Source organism: Toxorhynchites rutilus, chromosome 2 (genome assembly GCF_029784135.1).
Source record: "Toxorhynchites rutilus septentrionalis strain SRP chromosome 2, ASM2978413v1, whole genome shotgun sequence".
NCBI lineage: Eukaryota > Metazoa > Arthropoda > Insecta > Diptera > Culicidae > Toxorhynchites > Toxorhynchites rutilus.
Window position 1 is genome coordinate 175,933,017 of NC_073745.1, and position 27,291 is coordinate 175,960,307.

The 27,291-nt window shown below is 39.7% G+C and overlaps 2 protein-coding genes across 9 annotated transcripts in view; both read left to right on the forward strand.

Annotated features, from left to right (window-relative positions):
* The window catches only part of LOC129764612 (vacuole membrane protein 1-like), a 97,543-nt gene extending 88,710 nt beyond the window's left edge, over positions 1 to 8,833 (forward strand). For 7 of the 8 annotated variants that reach the window (XM_055763869.1, XM_055763864.1, XM_055763865.1 and 4 more), the window contains 4 exons: positions 6,481 to 6,701; positions 6,759 to 7,040; positions 7,970 to 8,276; positions 8,342 to 8,833. In XM_055763869.1, coding sequence (XP_055619844.1) covers positions 6,502 to 6,701; positions 6,759 to 7,040; positions 7,970 to 8,276; positions 8,342 to 8,752 — 1,200 coding nt within the window. In that variant the 5' untranslated portion in view covers positions 6,481 to 6,501 and the 3' untranslated portion in view covers positions 8,753 to 8,833. Of the gene's footprint in view, positions 1 to 6,480; positions 6,702 to 6,758; positions 7,041 to 7,969; positions 8,284 to 8,341 lie in introns of all 8 variants that reach the window. The other variant, XM_055763871.1, reaches the window with a different exon arrangement.
* Positions 8,834 to 25,325: 16,492 nt separating this feature from the next.
* LOC129766419 (uncharacterized) lies at positions 25,326 to 26,684 on the forward strand. The gene has a single exon (XM_055766948.1). It carries the CDS (start codon positions 25,326 to 25,328, stop codon positions 26,682 to 26,684), a length of 1,359 nt encoding a protein of 452 aa, XP_055622923.1.
* Positions 26,685 to 27,291: the final 607 nt, after the last annotated feature.

The following is a 27,291-nucleotide window of genomic DNA, read 5'->3' on the forward strand; positions in this document are numbered from 1 at the left end:
TCCGTATCCAATATTGTATGCGCCCGCAATCGATTATTGCTCAGTCGCCGAAAGTTCCGAGCTCAGAGAGTTCATTCCCCTCTAGTTTGCCTTCCAAATTGCCATCGTAAACCACACCTTCTCTCGATTCAATCACACACAAAAAGCATACTTAAGCGATATTCTGGTGGTGAGACACATTCATTTTTCGTGAGGACATCGACAAGACAACATCGTTGCCTAACGTGCTGGAGGAGGTGGACGGCGAAGGATCGACACATACACGCGCAGAACTCTTTTCGTTAGGATGCCATTCAGCATCGAGAAAGTTCCGGAAAGATCTAATCATTGCTGGAAAATAATCTGCCAGTTCCTTTGGGAATTTTCAAAATATATTCATGTGAAAGAGGTTAATTGTATGTTTTCTATCCATGTAACACTGTGACCAAATATGTTTCAATCAAGTGCTATTAACAGGTGGTTATCGAGTTGGCATTAACCACTGGTGGGCTTCCAGTATCGAGGAAAATGTGGAAATATCTAATCGTTACTGAAAATAATCTGCCAGTTCCTTTGGGAATTTTCAAAATATATTCATGTGAAAGAGTTTAATTGAATGTTTTCTATCCATGTAACACTGTGACCAAATATGTTTCAATCAAGTGCTATTAACAGGTGGTTATCGAGTTGGTATTAACCACTGGTGGGCTTCCAGTATCGAGGAAAATGTGGAATTAACTAATCGTTACTGAAAATAATCTGCCAGTTCCTCTGGGAATTTTCAAAATATATTCATGTGAAAGAGTTTAATTGAATGTTTTCTATCCATGTAACACTGTGACCAAATATGTTTCAATCAAGTGCTATTAACAGGTGGTTATCGAGTTGGTATTAACCACTGGTGGGCTTCCAGTATCGAGGAAAATGTGGAAATAACTAATCGTTACTGAAAATAATCTGCCAGTTCCTCTGGGAATTTTCAAAATATATTCATGTGAAAGAGTTTAATTGAATGTTTTCTATCCATGTAACACTGTGACCAAATATGTTTCAATCAAGTGCTATTAACAGGTGGTTATCGAGTTGGCACTAACCACTGGTGGGCATCCAGTATCGAGGAAAATGTGGAAATATCTAATCGTTACTGAAAATAATCTGCCGGTTCCTTTGGGAATTTTCAAAATATATTCATGTGAAAGAGTTTAATTGAATGTTTTCTATCCATGTAACACTGTGACCAAATACATTTGGTTTTGTGGTTTTTCAATCAATCGCAATCAACAGGATAGCTTCTGAAGATTATTCTTCCCCATCAGTAGGATATTTCCGTATCCAATATTGGATGCATAAAACCTTGTGCCTCCAACGTAACGCTCTCGTTTTCGAAGTTCTCCAAATATTCATTCATTCAGAATGAATTCAGATTCAACTTCATACAAATGATCTCTAAATCAACGATAGTCCTACGTCCCCCATGCGGTTATACCATAGATATAACCCACTTCCTGTTTTTTTCACTTAAATTCTTTTTATTTCTTAATTTGGTTTACATTATAATATAATACTACATTTCAAGTGATCAACCTTGGGTTCTACATCTTTAAGTTGAAAGTTTGCCTCGGCGAGATCCACTGTGTATACTCTAGGCAAGTATTCCCCTTCATTCTTCTACTTTTCCTTTGTTCACGGAGACTTGAAATCCTACGATTTCCCCTTCATTGGTCGTCGATAAGTTGCTCGTTATTGACAGCTCTATTCGGGAAAGCACACAAATGGACAGAACAAATGTATGGGAAAATGGAAACGCTTAGAGTTTTCATGAATTTTAACCATTTACAAACCAGGGGATTCTAATGTATAACGTATTAAACAAATCTTAGGGAATTCCCGATTCGTTTAGTATGTAAATCGCCAAAATCCATTCGCGGCAAAAATAGTTATTAACGTTAACTTTATTTCATAAAAACGTGACCTGTTTTCTGATTTGGCACCCTTAATGAAAGACGTAGTTCTACGTCAAAATAAAAGTTGTCGTTACCCCCTGAGGCGAAGGAACAAATAATATTTTCTTCGTATTGCGGACAAACGATGAAGATAGTCGCGCGGCAGCAAGTTGCAACTATTTCCAACCATACCTGAGCGTAGCCATTCTCGGTGCTCAAAGAAGAATAGGAGCAAGTCGTCAAGCTGCTTCATTTTCGATACGAGCCTAGCAATGGTATCGTTAAGCTGCATAGAATCCATGACTATTTGCATTGAGCTTCTTCTTCGAGCGTGGGGAGCGAGGATGGCAACGATGTGGTTTCGGTTGGATAGAGTGGATGGGGGGATGTGCTTTCGGATGAAAAGCTGTTTGCTGCCGGGAGCGCGGAAGCATTCTTCTTGTTTCATTCTCTATTATTTTAAATGTATATATTTTTTATATTTGTTTTATTTTATCATTATTTTCAGCACTTTTAACATAGGTTTTCATCGCGTCGGAAAATAAGTGCAGATCGATTCATAAATTCATAAATTCATGAAGTTATGAATTTATGAGTTTTGGAATTCATAATTTAAATTTATTATTTTATAACTGTCAGTCCCAGTCTGTCAGCACTTTCCTACCGAAAAGCATAACGTGTTAAATAAAATTGTGGCTTTGGATGTGAAATTGTAAGTTTATTAATAATTAAAAAAAATCAGAACTTAACGACTGGGAAGGTATAGTGAAGATTGAAAAACCGGTTAATGAACCTCAACCGTCTGCATCTGCTGAAAAGCCGAGATGCAAAATTAGTTCCCCGAAAGCCGATGAAATGGACGACTATCTAACTGAGCTGTTTGGAAGTTCGGAGGACACTTCATCAACTATTATATCCACATTCCAACAACAGCTTCGCCATCTCAATTTCGAAAACACTGGCACTAATTCTTTCGGATTTAAGGACAGGATTGTCAGAAGAAGCTTTTCAGGATACATTGTTGATCAAACTCAACAATGATATATTCGAAAACATCATCCCGATTATGTATGATTGGAAAGCCGCAATTACTGATAGGCGTGAAACTTAAGAAGAAAATTTAATTTGTTGTCAAACCACAAATAAACAGATAGGACTACCATTTGTTCTGTGTTCTTTTATTATTTTACTATTCGTTCATGATTCATAGCATTGCCATTTTGGAGCATTTAATAATAGAATTAATAATAAAAAAATAGAATAATTTGTACTGAAGAAAGTAACGTTCGAAACGCACTAGTGTGAAAAGTCAATATATTTGGTTCTTTGTTTACTCGACTGACAAGTATCAGATAGACCACCATGGAAACCGTTCTGTTGAAACCTAATTTGTAGGTTTGGGGGATATATAACACCGTGGAGAACCGTAATACTTGTTCGAAGTCGTGCAACTGAATCGAAATTAGTATATTCTATACAATAACCTTTTCTTACAGTAATGTCTCTATCACAATATAAGTGTTTCCGAATGACCATCGTAGTTTCCTTGCCCGTTTTCTGAAATAGCATGCCTGGTAAATAGACTACAATCTAATTTATTGGGTGATTCGATCTAAATAAATAAGTAAATAAAGTAAATAAATTGAACCTACAGCAACTAAAGGGTGTGTCACATCATATTGCATCACGGAAAAAACGCTGTAGAAATTTAATTTTTAGGAATTATATCTTCGCTTTCGCTTATAATTAGATAAGAGTGTATAGATCACGTTGGCCATGCTTCACTGTCAATTTTTCGTAAATTTGGAAAAATGTCGTCGAACGAAAAAGAGCGTCGTGAATTAATCCTGTGCACTCATTTCGAGAATCCGAAGTTGTCACATTGGGACATTGGTAAGATGCTGGGAATCGTCCAATCCACGGTCAGCAGAGTACTAAAACGATACTTCGAGAACCTAACCATCGACCGGAAGGTGAAGAACGGCAAAAATGGATGCTCCGTCAGTGAAAAAGATCACAAGCGCGTAGTTAAGCAGTTTAGACGTGGTCCGAGAAGTTCGGTCCGGAATGTCGCCAATAAGCTGAATTTATCAAGTTCATTCGTCCAGCGGACCAAGCAACGGGAGGGCCTGCGTACATACAAGGTTCAGAAGGCTCCTAACCGCGACGAAAGGCAAAACATGGTGGGGAAGACGCGAGCCCGGAAGCTGTACACCGAAATGTTGACGAAGCCGCATTGCCTGGTAATGGACGACGAAACCTACGTCAAAGCGGACTTTCGTCAGCTACCGGGCCTGTTGTTCTTCTCCGCAGAGGACAAATTCAGCGTTCCGGAGGAGATTCGCAAGCAGAAACTATCCAAGTTTGCCAAAAAGTACATGGTGTGGCAAGCGATCTGCTCTTGCGGAAAGCGGAGCGCCCCCTTCGTGATGACCGGCACGGTAAACGGGCAGGTTTACCTTAAGGAGTGCCTACAGAAGCGCTTACTACCACTATTGAAGCAGCACGAGGGCCCGACCATCTTCTGGCCGGATCTCGCTTCGTGCCACTATTCAAAGGACTTGTTGGAGTGATACGAAGCAAACGGGGTCACCTTCGTGCCAAAGGAAATGAACCCGCCCAACGCGCCGGAGCTTCGCCCAATAGAGAAATATTGGGCGATTATGAAGCAGGCCCTCCGGAAGAACCCAAAAGTTGTCAAATCGGAGGCGGACTTCAAGAGAAAATGGATTTCTGTTCAAAAAAAACTACAACCTGACGTTGTACAGAACCTTATGGACGGGGTAAAGAGAAAGGTGCGAGCATACGAGCTTGAGCTCGAAGTATGAATAAAAAGAAAATGTCAAAAGTTGTTTAATAGTTTTTGTTTTACTGTCTAAAATTTTCAAAAGGATCGGTCTACTGGGCGAACAACGTTTTTTCCGGGATGCAATTTGATGTGACACACCCTTTAGTACTTATATACGAGGGTCGTTTGAAAAGTCCGTGCTCTGTCAGAGATTAAATTAGTAACGTCGGTGAGATTAGATAAAAAAACGAAGAAAGTTACTACTACCGTTACTGAACCGTGAACCGTTTAGTAGGTGACATATTTTCACTACTTCCAATACATAATGCTTAACTGTACTACAAATAGTTATTATTTCAAAATTCATCGAAATTTGATGTGCGAATAGCCATCAAATAACATCTCAGAAAAAAACCCATACTTAGTATTATACAGAACTACTACAACTACATACTACATGCAACTACCACTACATGCGAAAATTGATCAATACACTCACAATTAGTAGCAATTCTCCGAATTCAACGCTCATTACAATTTGAGGTAAACTCTTCGCACGTATAAGGAGCGCATTCTTAGCGACAACTTCGCAAAAGCCACATTTTCCAAGATTGCTGAAGCCGCCAATTGAAAGTCTTGAAGACGATTAAGCAACTGGATTTCGGGATTCAAGAAATTTTGCATTTATCCGATTACTGTGAAACCGCCACTAAAGAGCATCTCACACGTTCCAAGTTCACCAGAAAAAATTGAGAACAGAGGAATCGAGGAATCACTCAATTCAAAACGAGAGATATTTGATTAGGACTTCAAACGAAAGCAACGAAAGAAGTTTGATATTCCTCTAGGAAACAGCATCACGGCATCGTCGACGGCAGAATTAATAAAAAAAAATTCAAATATAATAATTTTCATCGCACTTCTAGGTGGAGTGACACTATTTTCGTAACTCAAATAATTATTCAGAACACTTATGTGTTATCAAATTATGTTAAACTTATTGAAAAATTGATTTCTAAACATAATTCATAAAAAAACAATATTTATTACTTCGACCCATTGTTACCCCTTCTAAACCTCTGCAAAATGTCCATAATTACAGTAATGCTTTCGGATCCGAACGCTTTTTAATCCCGACACTTTGCTTAATCATTCAATAGTTACTAATTAATCACATTAACTCAACATGCAAAAAATGTTATGGCTGTGACATGATATTGAATGCATTGCAAAGTGTCCGAATTCAAAAGAATCACTACATAGGTGTTTTGGCTTGGAGATTCAGCGCGTAAAATCATAACTCGTATACTCGGGTCTATCTTCTTTAATCGTTTCTCTTCATCGGCCTTCTCTTTCGATATCCTCGGCCTTTCAGACTGATTTTGCTCTAGTTTTGCCATGTAGTTTGATAAACGAGGTTCCCTTTCACACTCCTTATCGTAGAACACATCAGGAAATGCTTTTACCGCTGAGTTATTAATGAAAGAGAATATAAATGAAGAGAATCGATCAAAGAAAATAGGCCCTTTTGACTTGTTGCTCTGGAGTTGCTCGGTGTGTTAGTGTGAGAGTTTCAGAGCAGCTGAACTGTTTCACGGTTGGTTGATTCAAATTTGAATGAATTGTGAAAGCACTATATATAATTTATTATAATAAGTTTTAATTTTTACCAACAATGTGTCGGTCATCTAGTTGTATATGTTCAAGTAATTTGCTGAATATATCCGTTGTATGTATATTCTATTCTGCTCATTTTTTGCACATTCACAGTTACGGAGATTAGGTCACGGAATGGCTCAATCTAAAGTGGAGCGGTCTTCAAAACGACGAAAAGCGGGATCAAATGGAATGGCTTTTCCACCGGCAGATACTAATGACGAACGAGTAGATCAAGCAGGAGGGAATAATTTAGTCCTATGGCGTAATCCTATCAAGACATTCAAGTATACAATACTAGAAGTTACATTGCTCTTGCAGCTATATGGAAATCGGTATGTACATTTGATACATTAACATTATTTGATGATAATAACAGTTCCTATTTTTAGATTACTTCTCCAACGAAAGTTGTTAACAAGTATAGCTATTCTTCTAATAACAGCCTTGGTATTTTGCTATTTGCCTGGTTCACACCAATATTTTATAACATTAATCAAAGCAAAAAGTCTGCATATAATATACTGGACTGGCTTGGGGATATTATCATCCGTTGGATTTGGTACGGGTTTACACACGTTCTTGTTATACCTCGGACCACACATAGCAAGTGTAACTTTGGCGGCCTATGAATGTAATACTTTGAACTTCCCTGAGCCTCCTTATCCGAATGAGTAAGTATCAATAATTTCATTTGGTTTAATACTATATTTGTCCTGTATACATTCAACAACAACAAAAATAGAGCAACAGAGTGCGATATCCAATTTTACAGTGATTTTCGATATGTTGTAACTTTGGAAACATTAACGCATGAAGATAAATTATTTCAAATCTTTTTTTATCCCTTTTGTTTATTTTAGGCTCATTAGCATTTTTTTAGCTGTAACAGCGCCGAATTTTAATCGTGTACATGTCACATGATTATCATATCTATAATTAGCATATTACACAGTTGCCATTTTTCAGTGAGAGAGTATTCCTTCTATACCATTGCAAATGGTACATAACATTACACAGTAGCCATTTAGGCATAAGAGTATTCCGTCTGTTCTTCCGTTATCCAGCGAACGGAGACAGTTGATATGATCATTGTTGAGTCAATAATAGAACAGCAGCCCGATGTGTCTTGCAGAGCAGAGCAGTTGTATGGATGAATCGATCTTATTTCGACCGTGGATCGATCTACATCGCTACGCAACAATCAGCGTGGACGTAGTTATTCTGTAACAACACACAGATGGTCAATGAGTTCCCTGGTTTTGAACGAACACGCAACAAATGTGGCTACGGAGACCCACTCAAAGCTTTTTTTGGACAAAAATACCGGGCTGAAAAAGGCGATTAAGTTTTTTTCGATAATTTTTTTCATTTTGGTAATAGCAAAATCCAAATCCAATTAACCTTATAAATCAGCTTTCACTTAGTTCTTAGAACATTTTATTAGATGAAATGGTAAAACGATAAAAGGATTATTTTCATCAAACGCAAAATTTCATTGATATTCATGGATATGCATCCTAAAAAGCATTGTACTGTTATTATATATCACCAATACTGCGTTCTTTAACTCAAGACTCAATTTTCTTTCTATGTATTCCAGGATATTGTGCCCTGATGAAATGAAATCGATTATTTCGCCATCTATGTGGAGTATTATGTCAAAAGTTCGACTCGAGGCGTTTCTATGGGGCGTTGGGACCGCTCTTGGTGAACTGCCACCATATTTCATGGCAAGAGCTTCTAGATTATCTGGAACAGAGGATCGAGAACAAGAGTTTCGTGAAATAGAAGAACTTCAGAAACGAAAAACCCATGGCGAAAAATTGAGCCTTTTCGAAAGGGGTAAACTAGCGATGGAAAAATTTGTCGAGAAAGTTGGCTTTTTCGGAATTCTGTTATGTGCAAGCGTAATATGTCACTAGTATACATAATACCAAGAATTCAAATTACAATTTTATCATTTTCTTTTCAGATTCCAAATCCACTTTTCGATCTAGCTGGCATAACTTGCGGACATTTTTTAGTACCCTTTTGGACGTTTTTCGGAGCTACATTGATTGGGAAAGCCATTGTTAAAATGCACATTCAAAAAATGTTTGTTATAATTGCCTTCAACGAGAACCTAGTAGAAAAAGCAGTTGACTTGTTGCAAATAATTCCTTTTATAGGGAAAACATTACAGGAGCCATTCAAAGCATTTCTTCAAAACCAAAAAGACAGACTTCATAGAGAAACAGACAAATTATCACGTAATTCTAGTAATATGATTCAAAATTTATTTGAATATTTCGTTATATCTATGGTATGTTTTTTCATATTATCCATCATCAATTCTCTTGCTCAAAATTATGCTAAGAGATTACAAAGCGCGAAGAAAAAATAGATGAAATACATTAGCATTTTTTAAAGGTAATGGTAAATGAGACATGTTTAGCATTATTTAATAAATCTAGTATGAATTTGATATACCGGTAAACTTTTTACTGTGAATCGTTACTCATATGAATCGTATTGTGAATTCAGAAAAATTCCTTATAAATATGCGTAATTCACTAAAAAAATACCTACATTGACACGAACAGTTCAAGTTCCAAATGATGTGTAAATTCGACATATTACACAATTTATTTTATTTTATTTAAATTTTATTACTCAACAGGCTCGGAGCCCCAATGGTAAACATAATATCTATTTTTTCTTATATTCTAATATTCTAACATAAATTGGTTTGCATTGCCTAAGTAAGTTGTGTGGGTCTGAAGAACATTAAAAATTTACACTTAATACAAATACGTAACAAATTAAAATCAAACATGGAAGCTACACGGTTAAATATGCGCAGCAGTCCGGTAATAGCACCATAAGCTCCGTAGTTCGTTTGTCGCGTGTGAAGCCAGAGAAATGCAGAATTCCGAAGTTGTCTAGAACGAGCCAGAATACACTGAAGTCGCTTTTTACGCGGTTTTTTTACACGGATTTCGAAATTTACACGGTTTTTTTACGCAGCACATATCAACCGCGTAAAAATTCAATCTGCTAATTGATGTGACTTTTCACGAAATAAGTTTGTCTGATTAGTAGCCGAGAAATAAAAGGAGATACAGATATCATGATAGTAGCATGCAGAAAATCATTTAATCAATTGTTAGAATATGGGTTGCATTTTAAACTAATAATTCACTGTTTGTTAGATTTTTACACGGATTTTGAAAATTACCCGGTTTATTTTTACACGGATTTTGGAATTTACGCGGTTTTTGTTTACGCGGCACGTATCCCCCGCGTGAAAAGCGACTCCAGTGTATTCGTCCCTTGGAGGATTGCAGGGCAGTTGATTCTTGATGTCAATGCCTCAGATATCACCACCGCTCGAGCAGTGTTCCAAAGAGCTTCCAGAGTGTTCGCTGGCATCGGCTTTCGTAGTTAGGTAGACGATACGAATTTCGCCACGGCAAAAGGCGCAGAGCGAAGCGAAAAAATTGTCGTTATACACTTTCTATACGATACACACTGTTCTGATAATACGGGTTCCAAACTGAAGAGCAGCACTCTAGTACTGAGCGAACGAGGCCACAGTAGAGAGTCTTCAGACAGTAAATGTCGTTGAAGGATTTTGTCGTGCGAAAGATAAAGCCTAGTTGTCTCGATGCCTTGTTGGCAATGTGTGTGATGTATGTGATTCTTGTAAGTGAGCTTTGAGTCCAGAAGCACACCAAGGTGATTGACACACTTCGGGCGAGGTATAACTACATTTGAAAGTCGGTAATCGAAGGAAATAGGACTCCGTTTCTTTGTGAATGGCACGACTGAACATTTACCGGGATTCAAAATCACTCTATTCGTGTCACACCAAGCTGCAAAGGAATCCAGTATTCGTTGCAGAAACATGGCGTCATCAATGGATCTGAAGTGGAAAAATATTGTCATGTCATCCGCGTAAATTAATCGGGGACCCTCTATAGAATAATTGCAGTCGTTGGGATGACATAGAAAAATAAGTGGACCAAGGGGGCTGCCCGTTAGTATTCCTGAAGTCGAAACAAAATGTGAGGACAGAAGCTCTCCAATCTTCACGCAGTTTGTTCTGCCAGCCAGATAAGACTGGAACCATTGCAGTAGATTACCGCAGGCTCCCATGCGTTCCAACTTGGTTCAGATTCGTGTAGTACATTCTCGTAAACGGCTACTGTCAAAATTTCAGTCGAATCGGAGTCGTAGTTTTGTTTTGACCGTGTGTGGAAGCGGGCGTGTCCGCGGATTTTAGAAAAATGGAAAAAATGGAAATTCCGCCGTCGCCACTCCGAACTGCTGCCCCATCCACCGTATTCTCCAGATTTGGCTCCGTGCGACTTTTTTTGTTTCCAAACTTGAAAAAGTCACTCACCTGGCAGAAATTTGAGTCGAATGAGGAGGTCATCGCCGCCACGGAAGCCTACTTTGCAGACCTCGAGAAAACGTATTTTCCAGATGGATTAAAGAAGTTGGGGCATCGCTGGGTCAAGTGTATCGAGCTAAAAGAAGACTATGTTGAGAAATAAATCGTCATTTTTCCAAAAAAAATTTTTTTTTTTAGGTAAGTACGTATTGGACTTCCCTTGTATATACAGTTTTCAAAAAGACAGGAGATTTACCGCTGGACAATGATAGTTCAAACAAGTGACGGAGTGGTGTGAGTAGCGGTTGGGCGCACTTTTTCAGTACTAGTGAAGGTATCCCATCGGGGCCGGCTGACCGATATCCGGGCAATGTAATGTTTGACAATCAATATGATTTCAATTTGGCCACGGCTTTGAGAATATAGTCATCGTTGACAAGAATTCGGTTCACCGAAACCTCGTGAACCGGAACATTCCTTGCGCTGTCGATATTTGTTCGGGTGATAGCGTGGCATTATCGCACATGCCCGAGAATTTGAGCTCAAAAAGTCAACTTATATCTTCGGTGTATTTGGGCAACTTCATCTTTGTGAAACATTGACGAAGGCATGCCGCTTTCCTTACGCTGGTCGTTAATGTATTTCCAAAAGGCCTTTGGGTTACATTTCAGCTTTTGCTGGATGCGCGTCTGATGGTTAACAAAGGAGCGCCTACTTTGCAACTTATAAACATGGTTCAATCTACGGTAATGTTCTTTAAGTGACAGCACGACGTGATTTGCGGAGCGTCGTACTATAACTCTGGAATAATGAGTGAGTGCTGCCCTTTTTAGAGTCTTCAGTTTTCTAAGCTCTTTTGTCATCCACGGGACACGATGGTCGGAGAAGGACTGTTTCGAAACATGCCTGTAATCGAGGATATGGGAGTAGGTCTGCACTGCGAGTTCAATATCATCCTTGTCAAGGACACTAATCCAATCAATACACGACAGTTCAATGCGCATGCTTCGGATGTCGGCTTTAGAGAAAGTATAGTTGACAGAAGTAATAACTGGCTCGAAAGTGTTGGATGCCTTCGTGTTAAGGAACAGCAGCAGAGGTGGATGATGGGGGGCATGTGATTCCAGATAGATTGAAATCACCGAGGATAACAATGTCTTCGCGAGGGGAAGCGCTCAATAACCGACGATACTGAATGAGAATGCTCTTCAATCAGGGCTGTGTCTCGAATGCGGTCCGAAGGAATGTAAACGGTGCAAAGGTATAGCTTTCGGCCGTTTACTGTCAGGGAGATCCAGACTTGTTTCACTCTAGTCCAGCGAGCATTGTCGGGTTTGAGCGCTCTCCAGCTTCGGCGAACTGCGGAAGCAACGCCTCCTCCTGTCGTCTTTTGGCCGTTTAATGGACTGCGGTCAGCTCGGGAGACATCATAGCCTGGGTCGTTGATGCGAAAGGGTGCGATCGTCCAACCAGGTCTCAGTGAACACGATGATATCGTAGACATCACTCGAACACGCAAGGCGGTAATCAGCAATGGGTTGGTACCTCCAGCGTTCTGGTAATAAATGGAGAGCACATTTTCCACTGAGTTTGGACGGCTTGTAGATGAAGGTATTGATATTGATCTGGAGACCGAAGAAGTATCAGGAATTGGAGGATTTTCAGAGTTTGTGTACTCGCCTGCAAATGGAATTTGGAAGACCCCCTCTCGACTTTTAACCACAGGTCCGGGACGGCTGTGCTGGCTGCTGGCTGGACGTGCAACTGGGTCAAACGTTCCGGATGATATTGACTAGGAGCTGTGCGTTGTCTGCATGTTTCGTCAGAATGTTGGCAAATTCTGGAAGCGGAAGCACGATCAGGAAGTGGGAGTTCAGCATAACGAGTGTTCTTTAAGAGCGGGTTGGAGGACCTCACCAACAGATTGGACAGCAGCGCCGCGACGACTATGTTGAACGTTGACAGCAAGTGACCGGACTGTGTCGATCTGGGCAGAGGCCTCCAGTATGCGTCGCGGTATCCTTAGTCCATCATGGCCATGAATGAATCACGTGTCCCACTCGCAAATGAATTGTTCAGTCGTAGCCGAAGATATGGTAGCTTTTTAGTAAGTCTTTTTCTGATTGTAGTTTATCACATACCATGCCAGAGATTCAGATGAGTTCCCCGTAAAAGATGATGATGACCCACCTCATACCCCTACAAAGGTTTAAATTGGCCGATTTATATAATAGATACAAACAAAACAAAAAAAAAATCATCATCATCAGTACAACATGGTAGTTAAACCTGTAAATAAATTTTATAATTTTTAATCAATTGGAAACATAAATGAATTATTTAGAAAAAATAGATGAATCCAGTTTACAAAACAGATTTTACGTGTGAAATACATATTTTCTTAAACTCTTCCATTGTTGCCGCACGTTTAATTTCTCTGGGCATCGAATTGAAAAATATTATACCTTTACACAATAACGAGTTCTGCGACCTACTAAACATAAAATTGGGTGTTCTTGCATCATTCGCGTTTCTTGTATTGTATCTATGAGCATCACTTTCTCTTTCAATTCGGTCACACAAATATCGAGGCAGCATATCGTTTAAAATTTTAAAGATGAACACCATTGTCAAGTAATAAATTCTTTGCTTCACAGATAGCCACTGTAGTGCGTCCAACATCAAACTAGAGGAAGTGTATCTACTACATCTTAAAATCAAACGCATTACCTTATTTTGTAAACGCTGCAATCTCGTTAATTGTGTATTGTTTGCAAGGAATAGGATCGACGAGCAAAAATCTATATGTGGTGAAATCAAAGATTTGTACAATTTAAGTTTACTGCTTACTGTCAGCTCTTTCTTCAAACGACACAAAACACCGTACTTCTTGTCAATCTTTTTGATGACATTATTAATGTGAGACTTGAAGTTAACTTTCATCAATAATAACTCATAAATATTTGATTTCTTTTACGCGTTCTAAAGTCTCACCATCTATTTCAAAATTTACGTCAATACTGGAGTTTGCTGCAGAAATTAGTATGTATTTTGTTTTGCCAACATTTAACTTTAATTGTTTAAATTTAAGCCACTGAGCCAGAGAATGCAAATCTTATTCTATGTGCTCCGCGGTTTCTTTTAAATCCTTAGCTGCGATGAACGGAACAGTATCATCCGCGAACAAATTAATGTCACAGTATCGTAAGACTCGTCACCGATTATTTATGTATAAAATAAACAAAATAGGCCCTAAAACACTTCCCTGCGACACCCCAAGTGAGTTGCCAATGGGATCGGAAACAGAATCTTTAAAACGAGCCTTTTTCGCACAAATAGCTTTCAAACCATTTGTACGCCATTCCTACCATTCCAATGCGCTTCAATGTTTGTAACAATAAGGGCCTAGAAATTGTTTCAAAAGCGCGTTCAAGATCCAGAAATACCGCAAATATAGTCTCTTTTGCCTCGATATTCTCTTTCCATTTTACTAATACCAAATTCGGCGCGGTTTCACATATCCCGACTGCTCTGGTATTAGCAAATTGTTATTATCTATAAAATGTATTAGCTGACCTTTCACAACAAGTTCTAACAGCTTCTCTAATATGTTAATAGGGCGGTACTCTTCGGCTTTATCCGTCCCATTAACTTTGGAGATTGGAATCACAAGGGATTTCTTCCAAACCTTTGGCACGTGCCCAGTTCGTAAAGATTCATTTATCAAGTCTAGCAGATCGTGTCCAATGATATGAAAGCAATCTTGAATCACTTTTGCGTGGCATTATCGATACCAGCCGATTTTTGCAATGAAAAACAGATACATTTCAACTCAACAAAAGTGATAGTTGAAAAACAATTTAGTCTACAATTGATAGTAATCGGCTGTATTATTTCGTCAGGTTCACTGACCAACGCAATACTTTGGTTGATCAGCAGAACACTATTAACGAGATAACTGTTAAATTTATCTGCAATAATTTGGTCTGACTGTTCTTCTGACCCTTCGAAAACTATGGAACGCGGTATACTATTTTTCGAATTTAATTATGTTTTTAATATTCTCCATAGTCCTTTACTATTATTTTGATGTTCATCGATTTTCCTCTGTATATATTCACATCTAGTCTTTTTTAAGGCCCGTGAATATATGTTCCGCGCTAAGGTGTACATGTTCCAATGGTTTTCTAAATTAGTTCTTAAAAACTTCTTGTACTTTTTGTCTCTTTTGCGTTTGAGGCGCATCAGATCCGAAGAGTACCAGCTGTTCGTATTGCTTAAATCAATTTGTTTTCAACTACTAATTTATTCGTACACTCTCTTTAAATATTAGTTGAAACAGCTGCTTTATTATTCAGATGTCCAGTCATTGCTGCAAAATCTAGGCTTGCTGACACAAGCTGAGACATGGCTTCTTTAGAATATCGTTTCCAACATTTGTTTTTTACTTTATTTCCATCACTGTCATTCTGTCCATTCTCAATGTAAACAAAAATTGTCTCATGGTCAGTTATTTTAAATTTGGCCACGCGAAGAATGAACAGTAGCAAAATTTGAAAAGACGTGACCAATTAGAGTTCTACTATGTTTAGAAATTCTAGTAGCTTCGACAACCGTTTGTTTCAAGTTGAAATAATGCGATAGTTGTTTCAATTGATTCGAATTTCGTACATTGAGCCAACCAATATTAAAATCACCAGCAATTACTTTTAATTTGCTGCAATCAATGATATTTTCCCACCAGTTCTCCATGATTTTAATAAATCGCTGGTAGCTGGAACTAGGGGAATGGTATACAATCCCATAATTTCCCATCTGCATTCCTCTTTCAACTGAAATAGCCAAGAAGCAATTATTTTCAACAGCTTCGTTTAACCGAATGTTGAAATTAACTTATTCTTTTGCATAAATTGCAACACCTCCTGTGTGTTTGGAGTGCGACAAGCGAAATGCAACTTTATAACCCGGTATGCTGTACTGGTCAAATAATTCTTCATTAACTATGTGAGTTTCAGAAAGAAAAACCATCTGAGGACGCATGTTTTCTACAAGTAATCGCATTTCTGCGTAATTTGTAGAAAGCCCAGCTATATTCAAATAGATTATTGCTAACTTACTTTCACATGTAGACTTCCGAAATTGCTATTTGGTTTGAAAAATGTTCCTTTTTTGCTTCTCCAGCAGTCTCCGATACACAGGACACTGTGTACTCTAAGCTGGATGATTTCTTTGCAAATTCATTTTTTGTTCCTTATTAACTTTCAAGCAATTTATACATTTCCATTCTGTTGATGAACACTCAGATGTTTTATGTTCTCCATTACATCTTGAACATATTTGTTCTTTTTTGCAGTCTGTGCTCCTAGTGTTCCTAGTGGCTGATTGCGCATCTGACTTGCCCTCAGCGGTTCAATCCGAACGCGTAGTTCTTTGTTCGTGATAACATGCTGCCACTGATTCATATTCAGTGGACATAAAGCTACCTGACATGTTGGCAGTAGCTGAATCGCATTGAGCGGTTCAATATGAACGCGTAGTTCTCTGTTCGAGATAACATGCTGCCACTGAACCATATTCAGTGGACTTAAAGCTACCTGACATGTTGGCAGTAGCTGAATCGCATTGAGCGGTTCAATCCGAACGCGTAGTTCACTGTTCGAGATAACATGCTACCACTGAGCCATACTCAGTGGTCTTAAAGCTACCTGACACATTCGCAGTAGCTGATTCGCATCGAGCGGTTCAATCAGAACGCGTAGTTCTTTGTCCGAAATAACTTCCTTATTACTCATTTGAACCCCACGAGACGCTGGGGAAATAACGGTCCACTGTGCCAGTGCCCCGCTATAACACAGTAAGGGCAAATTACTGTGGAGGGTGCCCTGGTTTTTGTTTAATATTAAGATTTTGTTAATTAAGATTTGTTTAATATGCTATACATTCGAATCCCCTGGTTTGTAAATGGTTAAAACTCATGAAAACTTTAAGCATTTCCATTTTCCCATACATTTGTTCTGTCCATTTGTGTGCTTTCCCGAACAGAGCTGTCAATAACGAGCAACGAACGGGAAATCGTAGGATTTAAAGTCTCCGTGAACAAAGGAAAAGAAGAAGAATGAAGGGGAACACTTGCCTAGAGTATAAACAGTGGATCTCGCTGAGGAAAACTTTTATTCGGCATCGGACTGTTGAGCAATCTAGATCACTTTACTTTCGCTGCGCTTCGATCTAAGATTAGACCCCACCAGTGGTAATCCAACTTGGATATTGTCGTGTGGTTTTTTCAGTTCGTTTTTCGCGTTATTCGTATCGTGTGTTTTTCTTTTTGCGTCATAAATTAGCTTCGCATAATGTGTGATGAGCAAGAAGAAGAGGAAGGCAGGCTCGAGCCCTACAAAAAACAAACGCATTGCCAGGGGCAATGAAATTTCGAGGCAAGCATCATCTAATGGCGCACGCGATGTTGGTGCAGTGAAAAGTGCTCGCGCTGAACCGAGCCTTTGCGATTGACACCGCATCGAACAACAGCGAAGTAGGCGACTTCGGCGCGTCGGTCGAAAATGTAAACGCCGTTACCCAGGCAGCAACCAAAATCAAGCTCCCCCCGCTGGTGGTGGAGGCGGTCGCTCTTGACAAACTCATCAGCAAACTCGCATCGATGGGTGTTACAGCAGAGTACAAGCTGTGTGGCATAATTCAGTACTTTTCCAAGCAGGGCTTCGTTGGTGCCTTTGACATTACATCAATGCATTAAACTGACGTCATGACGAAGCAGGCGTTAAGGTTGTGCGTCAAACAATTATTTGGGGAATACCAGGCATCTTGAATGTCGTACTGGAATGTTATAAGTTATTCGGGATCCTGTGCCAGTCGCAAAACTGCCTTCAACTAGGATTGCATTTGCGCTAATCTTGATCATAATGAAGTTTTCGAGGTTGTTGATATTAACAAAAAGAGTTTATTTTGCTTGTTTAGTCACCAAGAAGAAAGTAAATGTCGTTCTGGAGTTTTGTATGTGATTAGGCTTCGCTTGCCAGTAGCAAAACTTCCTCCACTAATGGTGGCAGCTGTGCTTATCTCGAGCATGAGAGAGTAATGCAACTTTTTTCGAGGCCAGTAATATTAACAGAAGCGTTTCTTTTGAGAATAGCACAAAATGATGAGAAGTGTTTATATTCCTAGTAGTTTCAAGCCACCAATGTATGGCTCTGTATGCATGCTATGCTAAAATAACAGCGTAGTTCTACGTCAACAATGCGGTCGTATCCTGGACACAACCTCCTATATTTTTTTTCTTAAATCAGTGCTAGCGATAAAAATCATAAGGAAATTTTAGCAGAAACGAAATGAACAAAGTCAGAGTCACATAATCTTTTGTTCCTTTGACGGAGAAACTTTTGACATTGCATGAGAAAAAAGGTGGCAAGTTTTTTTTTCATGTGAAATGCACTTGAAAAATAAATTTAATTGACTTCGTATGACCTAGATTGAGACGAAAAGTTTTCCGCTTGTGTCTTAGTTTTAGACAAATGAAGTGCTCAGTACCCTAAATGTGAAAAAAGCAATTAAAATTGCTAACAAGAGATAAACTTCCATGAAGTTGCTCTAAAATCCATACATAGTAGACATTAGAACATTATTTCTGATGTAAGAAGAAGTCAATGAAAAAAATAAACATTTTAGTTCGTGAAATGTTCTGTTTTTTTATAATATGTTTTGGAAATATGTATTTAGTTTCTATTTATCCCCTATCAATGTTATTCGTTGAAACATTCAATTTTGTACCATTTGAGAAACTGACTGGTATGCCTGGTATGTGAACTTCCTACCTTCCTGGCTACTAATACAATAAAAGTTTAACACAACCAAAACCCGTGAATCTTCCCACCTTCTATTCTTCATCTCGGAAGCGAAACACATATGCCCACTGCGAGATGGAAAATGAAAGGTGGGAAGATTTTTTAAATCTGTGACGTCACGGATTCTGTTTATGTATGTTATTTTTCTTAAAATAGTCCACTACATAGGAAAAGTGTTGTTATTAAAAGTAAAAATAAGCAAATGAAATGAACGTACTAGTTTTTTTTTCCTAAATCAATACTAGCGTTCAAAATCATAAGTGCCCGACATTTTAACAGAACCTGAAATTTCAGCATTTTTGAAGTGTTCTAAACTTAATATCAATTCAATTCTACTTCTCGTTACGTCGACCAAAAACGTAAACGAACAAAGTCAGAGTCACACAATCTTTTGTTCCTTTGTCCGATAAACATTTGACAGTGCATGGGAAAAAAAAGGTTGCAAGTTTTTTTCATGTAAAATGAAGTTGGAAAATAAATTGAATTGACTCCGTATGACTTAGATTGAGACGAAAAATTTTCCGCTTGCGTCTTAGTTTTAGACGACTGAAGTTTTCAGCACCCTAATTGTGAAAAAAGTAATTACAATTGCTGACAAAAGTCAAAGTTCCATAAAGTTGCTCTAGAATTAAAACATAGTAGACATTAGAATACTATTTCTGAAATCAAAGAAAAAATTAAACATTTTAGTTCGTGATATGTTTTGTTTTTTTCAAAATGCGAAAAATATGATTTGGAAATCTGTAATTAGCTTCTGTATATCCTCTTTCAACGTTATTCGTGGACACATTCAATTTTGTAACATTTGAGTAACTGACTGGTATGCCTGGTATGTGAACTTCCTATCTTCCTGGCTACTAACACAATCAAAGTTCAATACGACCAAAACCCGTGAATCTTTCCACCTTCTATTCTTCATCTCGTGCCCACTACACCCGTCATGCGCTATCGCTATCGGGATAAGAGGGGTAAGACCTTTTGCAACACACCGATACATAAACAAAATCTGTGACGTCACATATTTAAAAAATCTTTCCACCTTTCATTTTCCATCTCGATTTTTCGTCTTATGTATTAAGGCTGATTTAGACGATGCCAGTCAGCGCTCTAGTTGAAGTATCCAGTGAATAGAGAACAGACGCGCTGTTCAAGTTAGAGGCCAATTACTTGTTCGATACTGGTACAAGTAACTTGAACAGAGTGTCTGTTCTCTGTTCACTGGATACTTCAACTAGAGCGCTGACTGGCATCGGCTAAATCAGCCTTTAGTATGTGTGTGCGTCAAGTTGATTTTGGATTCAGTTCAGAATTTGCAAGTGATATGGATTAGAGGCGTGCAATCCAGCTCATCAAGTTGAACAGCTCAGATCAGCTCAGTTCATCTAAAAGAGCTGTTCTTTATGAACAGCTCTTCAGCTCAGTGTCGATCCAAAATATATATTTTTATAAAGGCTCATATGGCGTTAGCTTCACGGGGCCGGGAGTTCAATACTCCCGGCCCCGTGACACGAGACACATACGATGAGTCTCGAAGTTTTGGCAGGAGTACCCCCGCTTACTCTTCGGTTCACAGAATTATCCTACAGATTTCTCATCCGTTGCAAGATCATGAATCCATTGGTGATTGATAAATTCGAAAATCTACTCCAACTGACTCCTCAGTCAAGTTTTATGTCTTTATATCATGAGTACCTTACCCACGACGTGCACCCTTCACCAGGCATCTCCAACCAAGTTTGCTTCCCATACTTTTGCAATTCTTCTGTCATTTTTTATCTGGCCATGCGACAAAAAATCCATGGAATTCCAGATCACCTACGCTCCGATTCTATTCCGCCGATATTTTCGGCAGAATATGGGAAAGTTAGATCTGATAAAATGTTCTTTACTGACGGTTCATTCATAAACGGGTCCACTGGCTTCGGCATCTTCAATGAAAATTCCAGTGCCTCTTTCAAACTCAAAGATCCTTGTTCCGTGTATGTCGCTGAACTGGGTGCGATATATTACGCATTAGGGATCATTGAAACATTGCCCATCGACCACTATTTTATTTTTTTCAGACAGTCTCAGCTCAATAGAGACAATCCGCTCAATGAAGGTTGATAAACGCTCATCTTATTTCCTAACAAGAATAAGACAACTATTGAGTGTTTTGGTCGAAAAATTATTCAAGATTACCTTAGCATGGGTTCCCTCTCATTGCTCGATTCCGAGGAATGAGAAAGCGGACTCGCTAGCTAAGGTGGGCGCTTTAGAAGGCACACTTTTTGAAAGGCAAATTTTTTTTTTTATCCAAAATATATATTTTTATTAAGGCTCATATGGCGTCAACCTGACGGGGCCGGGAGTTCAATATTTCGACAATGTTTGCCTTATAACTATGTTAGTAATATGTAACCGATTACTCGCGGTTGGCTCGAGGTTAGTATTACAAGTGTTTTCGTAATTGTGATGTTGCTGTCTTCAATGATCTGTACCTGTGCCCGACACGGGATACTTCCTATTGGGATGCAGCTGACCATTAATCAGCATGCAAATTGCTTATAATGAATTTTTCCACATTCCTCGTCAGTATACGCTCGTAAGTTGGCAGCGCATGTGGAGTGGTGATGAGTTCGGTCGTTGGCTACACACGATTATCCCTAAGGTCTCGACGAGTGCATGGTTCAAGGGATTGAATGTAGGTCGTGATTTCATTCGCGTGATATCTCGGCTTATGTCCAATCACTACAACCTAAACGCGCATCTCTATCGCATTGGGCTCGCAGCAAACAATCTTTGTGATTGTGGCGATGGCTACCACGACATCGAGCATGTTGTCTGGTCGTGTATCCGGTTCCATGCTGCTCGCTCTCAGCTCTCTAGAGCACTGAGAGCACAAGGCAGACAATCGGATATCCCCGTCCGGGATATCTTAGGTAGCCGGGATCCTGATCTTCTGCTTCATCTATACCTGTTCCTCAGAAACGCCGATGTCAACGTTTAATGATGTTTCCTTCGTTGTGTCCCCGTTTCATATCCCTCCTATCCGATCGATAAACTTTTACTTAGTCGCGGCAATACATACACACACTCTTTACAGATGCACGGGCCTAAGGTTGTGCAGTCCACTGATCATTCAACAAGAGCCAAAGGTTGTACCGCTGGATTCCTCGAGTCGAGAAAGACGCACCACGCTATATATGGGGTACAGAATAGGGGGGCGTTGCTGATTAATGGTCAGCTGCATCCCAATAGGAAGTATCCCGTGTCGGGCACACGTACAGAGCATCGAAGACTGCAACATACCAATTATGAGAACACTTGTAATACTAACCTCGAGCCAACCGCGAGTAATCGGTTACATATTACTAACATAGTTGTAAGCAAACATTGTCGAAATATTGAACTCCCGGCCCCGTTAGGCTGACACCATATGAGCCTTAATAAAATATATATTTTGGATAAAAAAAAAAATATGTTAGTAATATGTAACCGATTACTCGCGGTTGGCTCGAGGTTAGTATTACAAGTGTTTTCGTAATTGGGATGTTGCCGTCTCCAATGCTCTGTACGTGTGCCCGACACGGGATACTTCCTATTGGGATACAGCTGACCATTAATCAGCAACGCCCCCCTAGTCTGTACCTCATATCTAGCGTGGTGCGTCTTTCTCGACTCAGTGTCGATGTCTGATGGCGACTTTCAATTTGGGTCCCAAACTCGATAGTGTAATTTTTATCAGAGTAGAAGACACGAAGCCCGTTTTAGAATGTTAAAATTTAAATGAAATTTTTCAAACCATGTTATTAATTACTTGCAACACGTGTTCCTGATTCTTATTTAACCATTTGTCTGTACATTTCCGACATATTTACTGCGATTATCCATTACAATAAGTCTTAATCATAAATTATAAAGTTGTCTTCAAAAACAATTTTCTTATGAGATTTTTTCACCGCCTGCAAACAAAGTATTTTTCATTGAAATAGAATACTAATTAATTTCTGTGTATCAATCAGAAATTAATTTTCATTCATAATTTTTATTTCAAAAACGTGTTCATTCTGCCTGAAAGTCAATTATTATTTTTGGCTCCCCCTAAACTGGTAAACAAAGCCCAATGCCGTCAACGCGAATAAACCGGTTGAAAATACAGGGTTTTCCATTTCGGGCTTCCGAAAGTATACAGCCCTGCGCTGACAACCGTTTGACATAGATGTCAACCAAAGCGTCATATCGTTAGTTGAATGTCTGCCATTTTGCAATATGGATCGTTTTAGCATCGCACAACGTGTTAATTTTGTTAAATTATACTATAAAAATGATGAAAAACCGGCAAAAAAGCATTACGGACGGATTTTGGTCGTCATGGACGGCCTACAGAGCACACAATCGCTAATGTAGTGCGTAAATTCGAACAAACTGAATCCGTAGCGGATATTGTGAAACCTGTGCATCATCGTAATGTGCGTTCGGCCGAAAATATTGCTGCTGTTGCTGCTAGTGTGGAGGATGACCCGAATGTTTCGATTCCACGGCGTGCTCAGCAATTGGGCTTCTTCAGCGATGAGCCACATTTCGAGCTCGGTGGCTATGTGAACACCCAAAATTTCCGTATTTTCCGTATTTTCTGAGTCCTATAAATCCACACGTGATTGTTGAGAGGCCATTGCATCCGCAAAAAGTCATTATTTGGTGCGCATTATGGTCTGGTGGAGACATCGGGCCGTATTTCTTTGAGAATGAGGACGGCGAGACGGTAACTGTGAATGGTGAGCACTATGGCCGCATGTTAACCGATTTTTTTTTGCCACAAATTGAAGATATGGATACGGATGACATGTGGTTTAGCAGAACGGCGCCACGTGCCACACAACACGACCGAACATGGCCATATTGCGAACGAAATTTGAGGGACGCATAATTTCGCGTTTCGGTGATGCCAATTGGCCGTCCAGATCATGCGATTTGAACCCGCTAGACTTTTTTTTGTGGGGTTATGCGAAAGACCGTGTCTATGCCAACTCTCCGCAAACTCTTGAACATTTGAAAGACAACATTCGTGAAGTTATGACTGAGACCCGCCCCATATGTGCCGAAAAGTCATCGAAAATTACCTGTTCCGGATCAAGGTGTGCGAGGAAGCCCTAGGTGGACATTTAAATGATATTGTATTTCACACATAATGGCATAAACCAAACTTTAATTTGAAATAAAAGTTTCATCGAAATTCGAATTCTAAGTGTGTTTTATTTCAATTTACTTTCGGAATTTAAAGTTGGAAAACCCTGTACAAGGAACAAATGAAACTGAACTGATGTCATAAATTCGGCAACACTGCTTATGTTTACAAGTCAGGTTTTATTGTCGTGAATTTACCCGTTATTTTTTTTCGTGTTATATACCTCTTTAAATATTGTTTTCGTTAATAAGCTGTCTAGTAGTGCTTCGTTGTTAAATCTGTGCGTTTGTGCTTTGTTTCAATGTGATATAGAGCTACAAATCTAGAGTGTTGTGTTTTTGTTAAGGTTGCAATCGAACAAAGCTATATTACCCTTCACGCCGATTTTTTTAACTGAAGCGACATCTACTGGAAAAAAACGAAACTGCTCCTATTATACCTTGCATCCCACGTTGCGTACAATTTTTCTTTTGGAACTAGCTTACGAGACGATCTAAGCGCAGGCGCTTCAGTATGGCAAAACAGTGCAAGAAGAGCTCCGAAGCTATTACTAGAATTGATGTGGTAATCTGCCGTGGTTACTGTGGAGCATTTTTCCATATTATCACCTGTTCAGGAGTATCACGTGCGCTGCAATCGTACTTCTCATCCAACAATAAAAATCTGGATGTGTGATGATTGTGCAAGCGTATTTCAAAATTCTCATTTCCGAATTATTTCAAACCAAGTCGATAAGCAATCGCCATTAAATTCGCTTTCGACTGCGATTGCTGAACTGCGGAGCGAGATCAAGGAACTGCATTCAAAGCCCACATCACAAATATCACCAGCTACGAATGCTTGGCCAACTATTAACCAACAAAGGGGTGCAAAACGACCACGCGTGTTGGATACTGTTGCGCGTACCGAAACCTGTCAAATTGGTAGCAAGCCTACCCAGGAAAATGTGGCATCTGTTCCTATCTTTAAAAACGATGATGACCAAAAATTCTGGCTATATCTGTCTAGGATTTGTCCAGATGTCACTGAGGAAGCCGCACGAGACATGACCAAAGCAAATCTCGAAATCGACGGTGACCCATCGGTAGTTAAGCTCGTTCCCAAAGATAAAGACACCAGCAAGCTCATTTGTGTCGTTCAAAATTGGACTCGACCCATCGCTTAAAAGCAAAGCACTTGACCTTGCAACGTGGCCTGAAGGATTGCTGTTCCGAGAGTTTGATGATAATGCTCAAAATTTTCGGTTGTCGATGAGGAGGAAAAAGACCTCGTTCCAAGAAGTTTTATCTACAATCAAGGATCTGAACTAAATTCTTTCAATCCGGGACGCAATAAATTGAGCACATTGGAAGCCCCACATCCCCCCTCCACAGTCGAGAATCTCCAGCCAATGATCACCAGTCGTCCCGGACCTGTGTTTGGGAACGGAGAAGGGGTCTTCCAAAGTGCCTCAGCAGGCAAGTACTTATTAAAATCCACCAACGTACTCCCGGTAATGCATGTCGCTTTCAGCGTTTCTACGACAGAGGAATTTTCGAACTCACATCAATGTTCAATGGATGTTCTTGGACTGCACGGTCATGTACGATTAACAACCACACTGATACCGGGATGCACGCCCACAATTCTCATGGAAGCCCCTCCCTCTCTCGTCACAGTCGAGCCTCAACCACCAGCAGTCAACAGCCATCCCGGTCCTGTGCACGATACTGAGGAAGGGGTCTTCCAGGCCGTTACTACAGGCAAATATACGTTGTCTGTGTACTACCAGAACGTAAGAGGCCTGCGTACCAAAATTGTTCAGCTGCGTTTGCTGCTTTCCAGCTGCGACTACGATGTGCTCGTTTTCACCGAAACTTGGCTTCGTGCGGATATTGACAGCGCTGAAATTTCACCGAACTATACATTTTATCGTTGCGACCGCAATGCGATTTCAAGTCAATACTCTCGTGGAGGAGGTGTATTAATCGCTGTTAAAACTCACCTAAATTGTGAGATTGTACCAATGTTGAATTGCGAGCACCTTGAGCAAGTAGCAGTTTGCATACGACGGCAATTTCGATGTCTATATCTCGTTGTTATCTACCTCCCGCCTAACTCCTGTGCAGATCTTTATTCTGCACACGCCAACGCAGTGCAGCATATTGTAAACCTTGCTTCTACAACCGATATCATCGTATCTGTAGGTGACTTCAACCTGCCGAATTTACGTTGGCAATTGGACGAGGACGTAAATGGCTTCATTCCTTCGAATGTTTCTTCGGAGCACGAGCAAGCACTCATTGAAACTATGTTCACCAGTGGACTGCAGCAGATTAACAGATATGTGAATGTGAACGCCAGACTTCTTGACCTTATTTTCGTCAATCGACCAGAACAACTTGACATTTTAGAACCGTCCGTACCATTGTTGCCTGTTGACAATCATCATGTGCCATTTATATTACTTTTGGACGAGAGCGCCGACGATTTTATCGAACAGACCGAGCCAGATGATAACCTTCTTTACGATTTACAGTCTTGCGATTTTGGACAGCTTAAAACGGCTTTGGATGATATTGACTGGAATAGCATCTTGCTAAACGGATCTGTGGATGGAATAGTATCGATATTCTATGACAAGCTTCACTCAGTGCTTAGAGAACATGTACAGCGAAAAAGACGCACATCACACATTTTCAGCAAACCATGGTGGACCTCTGAACTACGACATATCCGTAATGTTCTCAGGAAGGCCCGTCGCCGCTTTTTCATTTCTAAATCCCAGCGCGACCGAGAATATCTTCGAGAAATAGAAGTGTCGTACAAATCAGTGCTCTCATCCACCTACAATAACTATTTATACAGGATCCAAGCCAGCATCAGACAAAATCCATTGCGCTTTTGGAGATTCGTAAAGGAACGGCAAACTTAATCCAACATCCCACGAAATGTTATTTTTAACGATGTCCAGGCCAAGACCAATGCGGATGCCGCTAACCTGTTTGCTAGGTTCTTCGAGAGCGTGTTTCCATCTCCTGTACAAAAGAGTGACTGTTTTACGCATATTCCTTCACACAACATCAACCTACCCGACAGTCAATTTACTGTTGAGGAAGTAGAAAAAGCTTTTGATGACCTTGACATCAAAAAGGGATGTGGTACTGACGGCATACAACCCTTGTTGTTAAAAAGTTGTGCCAAAGAGCTTGCGAATCCAATTGCTCGCATATTTAATCGATCGCTTCAGGAAAGAACCTTTCCAGCGGCTTGGAAATCTGCCTACGTCATCCCTATTCACAAATCTGGCAATTACAGTAAGGTGATAAATTATCGTGGCGTATCCATACTTTGCTGTCTCAGCAAGGTATTTGAGAGACTGATGCACAATATCCTCTACAACGCGGCGTCACCGATTATCTTCGAAGGTCAACACGGGTTTATGCAGCATCGCTCTACTACAACGAACCTTATGTGCTACGTCACTGCACTGTCACATGAAATTGAAGGGAGACGACAAGTTGATGCAGTGTATATTGACT

Coding starts and splice junctions, on each gene's coding strand:
- LOC129766419 (XM_055766948.1), top strand. CDS start 25,326: ATGGATGTTCTTGGACTGCACGGTCATGTACGATTAACAACCACACTG.